This window comes from Oncorhynchus kisutch, linkage group LG1 (assembly GCF_002021735.2).
Source record: "Oncorhynchus kisutch isolate 150728-3 linkage group LG1, Okis_V2, whole genome shotgun sequence".
Lineage (NCBI taxonomy): Eukaryota > Metazoa > Chordata > Actinopteri > Salmoniformes > Salmonidae > Oncorhynchus > Oncorhynchus kisutch.
The window spans coordinates 25303880-25317571 of NC_034174.2; the positions used below are offsets into that span (position 1 = coordinate 25303880).

The 13692-nt window shown below is 41.8% G+C and overlaps 1 protein-coding gene across 5 annotated transcripts in view; it reads left to right on the forward strand.

The window, feature by feature from the left end:
• The first annotated feature begins 3020 nt into the window (after positions 1–3020).
• The window catches only part of cadpsa (Ca2+-dependent activator protein for secretion a), a 160140-nt gene continuing 149468 nt past the window's right edge, over positions 3021–13692 (forward strand). For 3 of the 5 annotated variants that reach the window (XM_031806435.1, XM_031806485.1, XM_031806526.1), the window contains exon 1: positions 3569–3907. In XM_031806435.1, coding sequence (XP_031662295.1) covers positions 3569–3907 — 339 coding nt within the window. Of the gene's footprint in view, positions 3256–3543; positions 3908–13692 lie in introns of those variants that run through there. The other 2 variants (XM_031806363.1, XM_031806401.1) reach the window with 2 other exon arrangements.

A 13692-nucleotide genomic window follows, 5' to 3' on the forward strand; every position in this document is an offset into this window, starting at 1 on the left:
TGGGTTCGTTTACTTTTTAGACCTTGCCTGCAGCTTGGGTCACTTAGTCTGATCTGTTTATTCTTAACTCACAGGTTTTATACCCTTGGGTCAGAAGTGGGCGTAACCGCCTTTAGGGCAATTCTCTGAGCATACCAAGTTAAGAGCAAGGTCTACATTTTACTCAAATCCAATTTTAGACAACTAACTTCACATTTCATCTTTACCAAAACATTCTCTTTCATTTGGACATTTTCCACACAATGTACAATGTATAAACATCAAGCATATCCTATGAAAACTCTTACAGTTACAATGTTTTCATAATAACGTCATCTATTAACCTTTAACAACAAAACAAAAATGACATACATTTCCATATTCCATCTATCGTCATGACCACCATTGTGACTGACGGAAACCATTGTTCCAAAGTCCCTTTATTGCATGTTTAATGTTCTGAGGCTGGTTCTCCATAGTGAGAGGACAAAGGAATGTTGTCTGTGGCCTATGATTTACCATGGGTGTGAGGGGTCATAAAACCCCCACATCTTCAGACCCCTAGATCTCTCCTCCTCTGTTGGGGGTGAGAGATCATCTGTAGGGTTGTGGTCTCCTGTAACCTGATCTGATCAGGACAGTCATGACATAGCCAAGACCTCAGAAAATAAATTGTAGACCTCCACAAGTCTGGTTCATCCTTGGGAGCAATTTCCAAATGACTGAAGATACCACGTTCATCTGTAAAAACAATAGTACCCAAGTATAAACACCATGGGACCATGCAGCCATCATACCGCTCAGGAAGGAGACACGTTCTGTCAACGTACTTTGGTGCAGAAAGTGCAAATCAACCCCAGAACAACAGCAAAGGACCTTGTGAAGATGCTGGAGGAAACAGGTACAAAAGTATCTATATCTACAATAAAACGAGTCCTATATCGACATAACCTGAAAGGCCGTCAGCAAGGAGGAAGCCACTGCTCCAAACCCGCCACAAAAAAAGCCAGACTACGGTTTGCAACTGCACATGGGGACAGAGATCGTACTGTTTGGGGAAATGTCCTCTGGTCTGATGAAACAAAAATAGAACTGTTTTGCTATAATGACCATTGTCATGTTTGGAGGAAAAAGGGGGAGGCTTGCAAGCCTAAGAACACCATCCCAACCGTGAAGCACGGGAGTGGCAGCATCATGTTGTGGGGGTGCTTTGCTGCAGGAGGGACTGGTGCACTTCACAAAATAGGTGGCATCATGAGGCGGGAAAATTATGTGGATATATTGAAGCAACATCTCAAGACATCAGTTAAACGTTAAAGCTTGGCCGCAAATGGGTCATCCAAATGTACAATGACCCCAAGAATACTTTCAAAGTTGTGGCAAAATGGCTTAAGGACAACAAATTCAAGGTATTAGAGTAGCCATCACAAAGCCCTGACCTCAATCCTATAGATAATTTGGGCAGAACTGAAAAAGTGTGTGCGAGCATGGAGGCCTACAAATCTGACTCAGTTACACCAGCTCTGTCAGGAGGAATGGGCCAAATTAACCCAACTTATTGTGGGAAGCTTGTGGGAGGCTACCCGAAATGTTTGACCCAAGTTAAACAATTTAGGCAATGCTACGAAATACTAATTGAGTGTAAGTAAACTTCTGACCCACTAGGAATGTTATGAAAGAAATAAAACCTGAAAAAAGTCATTCTGTCTACTATTATTCTGACATTTCACGTTCTTAAAATAAAGTGGTGATCCTAACAGTCCAGTCCTTGTTAACTTGTCCACAAGTTAATAGGTTATTTATTGTATTGCTAAAGTGATATTGAATTGTGTTTGGTTGTCAATGCAACCAAATATCAACATTTAAAGCAGATATTTTGTGTCACTGACTTAGTCTTGCTTTAATTCCAGTTTGTCTACAAATTAAAAATTTATATGTTTGATTCAAGTCTCCGTCTCAACCAAAATTAAAGTGACTAAATGTGACTAAATAAAATCAAACTTCAAATGCACTTCAAATTAAGTTTGATTTAGTGCTATTCTTTAAAATTGCTTTTTGATGGAGATGTGAATCCAACACATGAATTATTACATTGGAAATCAACTAAAGCTTGAACCCAAGGCCTATATGTATTGTCTAGTTTTAGTTGAACCCTGGGTTGAATTGAAACAATAGCTGTTGATGACTTCGCAAATACTAAATAGGACTAAATAGTATCATTGATGATATATGACTTACCTATGACTTCGATAGCAACAGTGAATCTATTTCGCTATTAAAACGTATCAATTCACATAATTGCACATTGGTAGTAGTCCGTGACAAAACTCAAAGCGAAGCAGGCCTGGGCTTTGTTAAAACACTGGATGGAGATCAGAAGTATAGCTGTTGATAAATCAGCCCTCCAGTAAGAGGTGCTGTCTGTTCAGACTGTTTTATTTCTGATAGTGGATATAATGTTGAAGATCTTGTGTTGTTTCAAAGGTACAAATTCAACATATTTTATACAAGGTTTGTGTATGTTGAAAATTGATTACCATGATGACACACACCTGTGGTTGAAATTTCATCCTTAAAACAGCAGTTTATGTTTATTTAATTTTTTTCAAATCTAATGTATTTTTAACAAAACGTTGACAATTACTCCAGGGCCAGGCATCATGCTGTCAGCATTGAAGATTGATGACAACCGTGGAGATGTGTAGGCTAAATGTGTTTTCTATAACGCATATATGTCATCACCATACTGATTTAATTTTGCAGCTCAATTCTGATACGTAGGATATAGGCCCTATAGGCAATATTACCCTAGGCCTACTAGGGAACAATGCAACATAGGCACTATAATGTACAAACATATAGGAATTAAATCACGATTAAATCACGCACTTCAAGTCTGACTATTGACTATTCCATGTATCAAATTCAGAATAGGGCAACAAGTGGAGTTTGCGGAAATAATATTGAATATTGGGAATAAATAAATAATGATGTGGGAAAAGGCGTAATTTGTGAGAATCTCCATTGGAGATGGCTCAGATCATCAGGTGGATGTAGTAAATAGGTTGTCGCGTCAACTGCTCTCCCACCGCCCGCTATAATTCGCCTTTATATTCAGAACCATGGTCAGTTCCCGGTACCTTCCCCATCCGCGCGTTGCTTAGCAGGCTACTGAAAAGCGTTCTTTATCGTCTTTCATCCGACCCCACCCCTTCTCATAGCATCCTAGCAAATCCCCGGCGGTGACTGGAGAGTTAAACGCTGAAAACTCGTAGGGTAAGCAACTACACATTTATTTTGTTCGAATTCAATAGCTTTTTGTGCAGAGTTTGACCAGCCCAGGCCTACTCTCTTTCTACATCAGTCTTGGGCTTTCGTAATTCCTCTCAACTGAGATTTCCTGGTTTACATCGAGTTTATCAGTATTTTTTTCTACTCGTCCCCCCCTCCCCCTTCTAGCGTTGCCAATGCAACACAGATAGCAGCTGTCTCTGAACACTGTCGTTCTTGAAAAACCTGTGGCACTAATATTCTTTTTGGTCTCCGCTTTTTCACTTTGTCTAGATAGTCTCCATCCAAGACCACCAACATGTTGGACCCATCTTCCAGTGAGGAGGAAGCGGATGAGATGGTAGAAGAAGAACGCAAAGAGGTGTTGGCACCAAATACCGGGGGCGCACGGGTGTCACCCAGCCGGACCACCGAGAGTTCTGCTGGGCTCCAGCCCTCAAGCCGGGGAAGCAGTGCTCGCCCATCCAGCCCCAGCCCCTCGGTGGCCAGCGATAAGGAGAAAGATGATCTGGAAAAGATGCAGAGGGAGGAGGAAGAGCGAAAGAAGAGGCTCCAGCTCTATGTCTTTGTAATGCGCTGCATTGCCTACCCTTTTAATGCCAAGCAACCCACCGACATGGCCAGACGACAGCAGAAGGTAAGACGACTGTAAATAATAAACACACAACAGTGACTACATACTTTTTTAAAGTAATTCAAATATATCCTATACTGTAGTATATCATGAAACTAGTCTTCCTGCATGGGATTAATGGTAGGGTAGTCATTATTAGAAGGGAACCACCCTTGCATAATGTTAACTATTAGAGCTTTAATGATGGGGGGGGGGGGGGGGGGGGGGGGTGATTAGAGTGCAGCCCCCACTCTTCTGATACTGGTGTTGGAAAGAAGCAGGTCCAGTAAAGGCATATTTCAATAGCAGCAAAACTACATCAGTGACATGTCTACCAGTTGCACAGTCACATAGTTTCCTTTAAGTGCACCTCCTGTTGAAATGTAGTCTAATTCAATCACAAGGAAGTGCCATATAGCTGTAAATATAGTGGGCTTTGTGTTTGTGGGTAATTTAAAGTGCCACCTTCATCTCACCCACTGCCTGTCAGTGACTCTGCTCTGGTGCCCTGCCCATTGTAGTAGCACTTCCATAAGTCTAGCCTCCAGGGAGGATAATCATCCTTCTGTTCCTACATGAATCAAGTAAAGCTTGTAAGGCTTTTGCACGAACGACCTCTAACACCAAATGAATTGCTTATTTCACAGAGTAGCATTTCTATTGTTGTCTACAGGAAATGTGCTGTAGGCCTATATTTCATCTGACAGATGAATTTCCAGTGCATCTAGTACATTATAAAATGTAGCCTAGTCATGGTCAAGAAAATTCACACACACACCTGCTAGTGGAAACCTATTCATGTAGAGCTTTGATCTAAGCTACCTGAATAGTAATGTGCCCAGCTGCAGGAGATATTACATATTAGCCTCATTTACATACTGTATTAGCTTTGCATTTTTCAGCATGAATAACATTGTCCATCTCCCAAATAATAAAAATGTATAGACTGGCTTAATTCAAGTAGATTTCTTTGCTAAAAGTAATATTATTTCCTTCTCTCAAAGCCCTTAATAACCTTTTGTGACTAGGGGGCAGTATTTTCATTTTTGGAAAAATAACGTTCCCGTAGTAAACAGGATATTTTGTAAGGACAAGATGCTAGAATATGCATATAATTGACAGCTTATGATAGTAAACACTCTAAAGTTTCCAAAACTGTAAAAATATTGTCTGTGAGCATAACAGAACTGATGTTGCAGGCGAAAGCCTGAGAAAAATCCAATCCGGAAGTGCCTCATGTTTTGAAAGCGCTGCGTTCCAATGCGTCCCTATTGAGCAGTGAATAGGCTATCAACCAGATTACTCTTTCTCCGTATTCCCGATGGTGTCTACAGCATTGTGACGTAGTTTTACGCATTTATGTTGAAGAATACCCGTAAGCGGCTACATTGCGAAAGTGGTCACCTGATGGCTCCCAGGGTGACTCTCGAGTAAAATACAGAGGTAGCCATTATTCCAATCGGTCCTACTCAAAAACGAATTGTCCCGATGGATATATTATTGAATAGATATTTGAAAAACACCTTGAGGATTGATAAACAACGTTTGCCATGTTTCTGTCGATATTATGTAGCTAATTTTGAATATTTTTGGCGTTTTCATGACTGCAATTTCCGGGCAATTTCTCAGCCAAACGTGAAGAACAAACGGAGCTATTTCTCCTACAAAAATAATATTTCTGGAAAAAAGGAACATTTGCTATCTAACTGGGAGTCTCGTGAGTGAAAACATCCGAAGCTCATCAAAGGTAAACGATTGAATTTGATTGCTTTTCTGATTTCCATGAACAAGTTACCTGCTGCTAGCTGGACAAAATGCTATGCTAGGCTATCGATAAACTTACACAAATGCTTGTCTAGCTTTGGCTGTAAAGCATATTTTGAAAATCTGACATGACAGGGTGATTAACAAAAGGCTAAGCTGTGTCTCAATATATTTCATTTGTGATTTTCATGAATAGGAATATTTTTAAGGAATATTTATGTCTGTTGCGTTATGCTAATTAGTGTCAGTCGATGATTACGCTCCTGCATGCGGGATGGGTAGTCACTAAAGGTTTTAAACTTAAAATGAGTAACATGTCCATCTAATATCCCAGCCAGTGGACAGCATATGAGGCCATTTTTAATACATGCAGATTTAATCCGATTTTTTCAATACAGCAGCCATTGTGGTGACAGCAAAAAGTCAGAGCAGTGATGACATCCATCTGGATATCTCCATTATATATTTTTAAAATGGTGAAGTCAGAGATAGACTAAATAAATCTAATCAAATTTTATTGGTCACATATACATGGTTAGCAGATGTCATTGCGAGTGTAGCGAAATGCTTGTACTTCTAGTTCCGACAGTGCAGTAATATCGCACAGTAATCTAACAATTCTACAACAACAATCTAATACGCACCAATCTAAGTAAAGGGATGGAAAAAGAATATATACATATAAGTATATGGATGAGCGATGACCGAGCGGCATAGGCAAGATGCAATAGATGGTATAAAATACAGTATATAAACTCAGCAAAAAAAGAAACGTCCCTTTTTCAGGACTCTGTCTTTCAAAGATAATTCGTAAAAATCCAAATAACTTCACATCTTTATTATAAAGTGTTTAAACACTGTTTCCCATGCTTGTTCAATGAACCATAAACAATTAATTAACTTGCACCTGTGGAACAGTCGTTAAGACACTAACAGCTTACAGACGGTAGGCAATTAAGGTCACGGTTAGGAAAACATAGGACACTAAAGAGGCCTTTCTACTGACTCTGAAAAACACCAAATGAAAGATGCCCAGGGTCCCTGCTCATCTGCGTGAATGTGCCTTAGGCATGCTGCAAGGAGGCAAGAGGACAGTAGATGTGGCCAGGGAAATAAATTTCAATGTCTGTACTGTGAGACGCCTAAGACAGCGCTACAGAGAGACAGGATGGACAGCTGATCATCCTCGCGGTGGCAGACCACGTGTAACAACACCTGTACAGGATCGGTTTATCCGAAAATCACACCTGCAGGACAGGTTCAGGATGGCAACAACAACTGCCTGAGTTACACCAGGAATACACAATCACTCCATCAGTGCTCAGACTGTGTCCGCAATAGGCTGAGGAAGGCTGGACTGAGGGATTGTAGGCCTGTTGTAAGGCAGGTCCTCAACAGACATCATCGGCAACAACGTTGCCTATGGGCACAAACCCACCGTCGCTGGACCAGACAGGACTGGTAAAAAGTGCTCTTCACTGACAAGTCACAGTTTTGTCTCACCAGGGGTGATGGTCGGATTTGCGTTAATCGTCGAAGGAAAGAGCATTACACTGAGGCCTGTACTCTGGATCGATTTGGAGGTGGAGGGTCCGTCATGGTCTGGGGTGGTATGTCACAGCACCATCGGACTGAGCTTGTTGTCATTGCAGGCAATCTCAACGCTGTGCGTTACAGGGAAGACATCCTCCTCCTTCATGTGGTATCCTTCCTGCAGGTTCATCCTGACATGACACTCCAGCATGACAATGCCACCAGCCATACTGCTCGTTCTGTGCGTGATTTCCTGCAAGACAGGAATATCAGTGTTCTGCCATGGCCAGCGAAGAGCCCGGATCTCAATCCCATTTAGCACGTCTGGGACCTGTTGGATCGGAGGGTGAGTGCTAGGGCCATTCCCCCCAGAAATGTCCGGGAACTTGCAGGTGCCTTGGTGGAAGACTGGGGTAACATCTCACAGGAAGAACTGGCAAATCTGGTGCAGTCCATGAGGAGGACACTCACACTTACTGGCCTGAGGCCAAACCACATGACCACTGCAGTACTTAATGCAGCTGGTGGCCACACCAGCTACTTACAGTTACTTTTGATTTTGACCCCGCCTTTGTTCAAGAACACATTATTACATGTCTGTGGAACTTTTTCAGTATATGTCTCAGGTGATGAATCTTGACCCCAGCTTTGATGCACCTGTACTGTCCTCGCCTACTGGATGGTAGCGGGGTGAACAGGCAGTGGCTCGGGTGGTTGTTGTTCTTGACATTGGGTGGTGTAGGTGTCCTGGAGGGCAGGTAGTTTGCCCCCGATGATGCGTTGTGCAGACCGCACCACCTTCTGCAGGGTCTTGTGGGTGGTGATATAACCCTACGGGATGCTTTCAATTAAGCATCTGTAAAGGTTTGTGAGGGTTTCAGAGTCCTGAGGTTGTAGAGGCGCTGTGGCGCCTTCTTCACCACACTGTCTGTGTGGGTGGACCATTTCAGTTTGTCAGTAATGTGTACGCAGAGGAACTTAAATTTCTACCTTCTCCACTGCTGTCCCATCAATGTGGATATGGGGGTGCTCCCTCTGCTGTTTCCTGAAGTCCACAATCATCTCCTTTGTTTTTGTTGACATTGAGTGCGAGGTTGTTTTCCTGACACCACACTCCGAGTACCCTCACCTCCTCCCTGTAGGCTGTCTCGTCGTTGTTGGTAATCAAGCCCACTACTGTTGTGTCGTGTTCAAACCTGATGATTGAGTTGGAGACGTGCATGGCCATCTGGGCTGGCAGCCTTGCGAGGGATAACACATTTAAATGTCTTACTCACGTCGGCCACAGAGAAGGAGAGGGTGGGCCCACTGTCCTTGGTAGCGGGCCGCGTCGGTGGCACTGGTGTTATCCTCAAAGCTGGTAAAGAAGGTGTTTAGTTTGTTTGGAAGCAATATGTCGGTGTCCGTGATGTGGCTGGTTTTCTTTTTGTAGTCCATGGTTGCCTGTAGACCCTGCCACATACGTCTGAGCCGTTGAATTGCGACTCCACTTTGGCCCTATACCGATATTTCACTTGTTTGATTGCCTTGCGGAGGGAATAACTATACTGTTTGTATTCAGTCATATTCCCAGTCATCTTTCCATGGTTAAATCCGGTCGTCGCGCTTTCAGTTTTGCACAAATGTCGCAATCTATCCACGGTTTCTAGTTAGTGTAGGTTTTAGTAGTCACACTGGGTGCAACATCTCCAATGCACTTACTTACAACTCACTCACTGAATCAGTGTATAAGTCAATATTATTCTCTGATGCTGCCCAGAACATTTCCCAGTCCGCGCGATCAAAACAATCTTGAAGCTTGGATTCCGATTGGTCAGACCAGCGTTGAATAGTTCTTGTCATGGGTACATCCTGTTTGAGTTTCTGCCTATAGGACAGGAGGAGCTAAATGGAGTCATGGTCAGATTTCCCGACTGGAGGGTGTGGGAGGGCCTTGTATGCATCACGGAAGTTAGAGAAGCAGTGATCCAGTGTATTGCAGCATGAGTGCTACAATTACTATGCTGATAGAATTTAGCTAGCCTTGTTCCCAAATTTGCTTCGTTAAAACCCCCAGCTACAATAAATGCAGCCTCCGGATATATGGTTTCCAGTTTGCATAGAGTCCAGTGAATTTCCTTGAGGGCCGTCAGGGTATCGGCTTGAGGGGGGATATACACATCTGTGACAACAATCGACAAGAATTCTCTTGGGAAATAATATGGTCTGCATTTTATTGTGAGGAATTCTAGGTCAGGTGAACAAAAGGACTTGAGTTCATGGATGTTGTTACGATTATACCATGAGTTGGTAATCATGAAGCATACGCTCCCACCCTTCTTCTTCTTCCCAGAAAGATGTTTATTTCTGTCGGCGCGACGCATAAAGAATCTCGGTGGCTGTACCAACTATCCTGAGAGAGCCATGTTTCCGTGAAATGGAGTTGCCCTAATTTCGTCTACCTTAATATCTAGAGACTGGTCTTTGGGGACTAAAATACTCGGAAGCGGTTAGTTATGTTCACGCCTCCGAAGTCTGACCAGGAGGCCGCTCCGTCTACCTCTTCTGCGGCGATGTTGTTTTGGGTCGGCCTCTGTGATCAGATGAAATGCCCTGGGTGGTGGTGCGAACAAAGGATCCGCTTCGGGAAAGTTGTATTCCTGGTCATAATGTTGGCAACTTGACGTCGCTCTGATATCCAATAGTTATTCCCGGGTGTATGTAATAATACTTCAGATTTTCTGGGCTAACAATGTAAGAAATAATACATAAAAAAACAAAATACTGCATAGTTTCCAAAGGACTAGAAGCGAGGCAACCCTCTCTGTCGGCGCCATCTTGCTACTCCATCTTGCTACAGACTATTACAGGAAGATCTTCTGAGGTTTCTTTACCTCGGAGTGACCTGTTATCTGATCCCCTTAATATGAATGTGTTTCCTTTTTGTTCTTCATGGAATAGAATTACAATATTCCTCCTAGCCTATACTAGGCTTCCACAATTAATGGACTCGGCTTATGCTGATGGTTAATGATGACAAGTATGAATAGGCCTATTTATTATCGTCGTCGTAAGGGAATCTTGTGTCAGTATATTAGGGATGGGTGCTCAACTCTGGTGCTTGGATGGCAGAGTGTCTGCTGGTTTTTGTTATTACCTTCAAACTGGCCATTATGAGATTGCCATGACACGGGGTAAAGAAAACCAGCAGATACTGGGGCTCCTGAGATTACAGTTGTCCATCCGCAATACTCCAAGGAAGGCTTTGCAGGTGCTGATTTCTCATGGTGACAACATGTTATGATCCCTTTCTCGCATGATGAAATACACCAGACAATTTGGAATTCTTTAGTGAGTCTCGTGAAACACACACTATGCATTCAGTCAGGTTCACTCTGCTGGGATAAGTTGTCAGACTGGTTAGTCTGCTCCATTTAGAAATTATCTTTGACACATTACAAAAACGACTAATGTTGAGTGAATGGATGCAAGGTTAAACAGTGGCCCACCATAAAATAGAGGGCACTTAATTACTGCTCTTGATCCTTTACTTGATGAGCTGGCGATTGTACAATTTCTGGGGTGTGACCTTGTCCTGTCTGACCCATTAAAGTCATGCTGAGCTGATCTCTTAAATGTTACTGTAGGAGATAGCCATAGACTTCCAGTTTTTGCACTAATGGTAGTTGGCATTGGCCCGTGAGAACTGCCTCTAACCTCCTTCACACTGGACACAAAGACGAACATGGTATCCACAAGTTCATCTTACTCTGGGGAAGTACAGTGCCTTTAGAAAGTATTCACACTCCTTGACTATTTCCACATTTTATTGTGTTACAGCCTGCATTTAAATGAATTCAATTGAGATTTTGTGTCACTGGCCTACACACAATACCCCATAATGTCAAAGTGGAATTATGTTTTTACAACATTTTACAAATTCATTACAAATAAAAGCTGAAATGTCTTGAGTAAATAAGTATTCATCCCCTTTGTTATGGCAAGCCTAAATAACTTCAGAAGTAAACATTTGCTGAAAAAGTCACATAATAAATTGCATGAACTCAATCTGTGTGCAATAATAGTGTTTAACATGATTTTGGAATACCTCACCTCTGTACCCCACACACAATTATCTGTGCGGTCCCTCAGTCGAACAGTGAATTTCAAATACAGATTCAACCACAAAGTCCAAGGAGGTCTTCCAATGCCTTCCAAAGCAGGGCACCTATCGATGGATGGGTAAAAATAAAGAAGCTGACATTGAATATCCCTTTGAGCATGGTGAATTACATTTTGGATGGTGTATCAATACACCCAGTCACTACAAAGATGCAGGCGTCCTTCTGAACTTAGTTGCCGGAGAGGAAGGATACCGCTCAGGAATTTCACCACAAGGCCAATAGTGACTTTAAAACAGTTACAGATTTTAATGGCTGTGATCGGAGAAAACTGAGGATGGATCAACAACAGTATAGTTACTCCACAATACTAAGCTAATTGAGAGAATGAAAAGAAAGAAGCACGTACATAATAAAAAATATTCTAAAACATGCATCCTGTTTGCAACAAGGCACTAAAGTAATACTGCAAAAAATTGGCAAAGCAATTGACTTTTTATTCTGAAAAGAAAGTGTTATGTTTGGGGCAAATACAACACATTACTGAGTACCACTCTCCAGATTTTCAAGCTTAGTGGTGGCTGTATAATGTTATGGGTATGCTTGTAATCGTTAAGGACTGGGGAGTTTTTCAGGATAAAAAATAAGCGGAATGGAGCTAAGCACAGGCAAACTCCTAGAGGAAAACCTAGTTCAGTCTGCTTTCCACCAGACACTGGGAGATTAATTCACCTTTCAGCAGGACAATAACCTGAAACATAAGGCCAAATATACACTGGAGTTGCTTACCTAGACAACATTAATGTTTCTGAGACTTACCCAGAAAGACTCACATCTGTAATCACTGACAAAGGTGAATCTAACAGGCTGTGAATACTTATGTAAATGAGATGTTTCTGTATTTCATTTTCAATACATTTTCAATAATTTCTCAAAACATATTTTCACTTTGTCATTATGGAGTATTGTGTGTTGATTGGAGTATTATGGAGTATTGTGTATAGAAAAAAAGATTTAATCAATTTTGAATACAAGCTGTAACACAACAACATGTGGCATAAGTCAAAGGGTATGAATACTTTCTGAACACACTGTAGATAAAGGGCCTCGTTGCCAAAATCACAAAGTATCCCTTTAAAATGAATCTCACAATACCCTCTCTTGCATTCCCCATTATGAAAAACAGAGCTAAATGGACATCTAAAGTCTCTGTTGGATCGGTCTCAGAAAAACGTTATTTCTCCTTGACTAATTTGCATCTTTATCTGGTTTGTTTTCATGCAGTCTTTGGGGTTTGCTCCATTAGACCATTATGGGGGGATGTAGGCTCACCTTTCTCTCTCATCGTTTACTGTTATTGTGTACACAGACACTTGCGTCACATGTCAGTATATGTGATTGCTATTGTCTGCTCTCAAGTCCCACCCTGAGCAGATTGAATGGAATCTGAGCTAGAAACAAGACAGTTGATTTGTCTTCTCTCTTTAGGGTTGTCAGGGGACCTAGCTTGAGATAGTCTCTGAATGTACGCCTTGCTGTGGTTCTCAGTTTGAAACAGTATATGTGTTTGATTGGTCCCTCTGTGTTAAGGTCACACACTCTCAGTAACAGGATGATAAGTGGATGTTATTGCAACAGTAGAGAAGACTCCCTCATTGTGAGTTTGGGCTTAGCCTTTACTATCACTTGAACCTGATTGGCTAGCTCAGACTGAGAAAAGTGTATCTTTATCATTACAATGTCTTGTAACTCTCACTCTTATAATTCTCTCACATGGATGTAGATCTCTATCTCCCCTCTCATATTCCCCGTATTCTTCTCTCCTTTCTGTCTGATTGTATCTCCTCCCTCCCTCCTATTCTCTGTCTCAGGCCCCCCCTTCTCCTTTCCTGTCTCTCTCTTTTCCTATCTCTTCCTCTCGCTCACTCTCTCTCTGTCTTTCAGTGAGCCTTCAGCCTGGAATTTGAGCTAATTTCCTCCCAGCAGTCGATATACCTCAAAGGCCTCTATGACAGTGATTGTATCCGTCATCAAGTTCTTTTCTCAATGTTTCTGCTGGATGCTTGTCCATATGACTCCTTTTCTCACTTTCCCTCAAATACCACAGTGAAAATATGGACTTATTAAAATGAGATAATTAGCAGCTGTTGTGTTAGTGGGGGCTATATTGCTTGGGCAAAACAAACATCTTGGCCTTTTTAGGTATGAATGTAATTGGAGAATCCAGTGGGTTCTGGTAGTCTTTAATAGTTGATTCTAAGATCTGTATTTGATCATGTGTATGTTTTTGCTCTTTATTCTTTGTTATAGAGCCAAAAAGATTGGATAAGTGGTTTACCCATACATCTCCATTTTGGATAGATAATTCTTTGTGTTGTTGTTTGTTTAGTGTTTTCCCATTTTCCCAGAAGT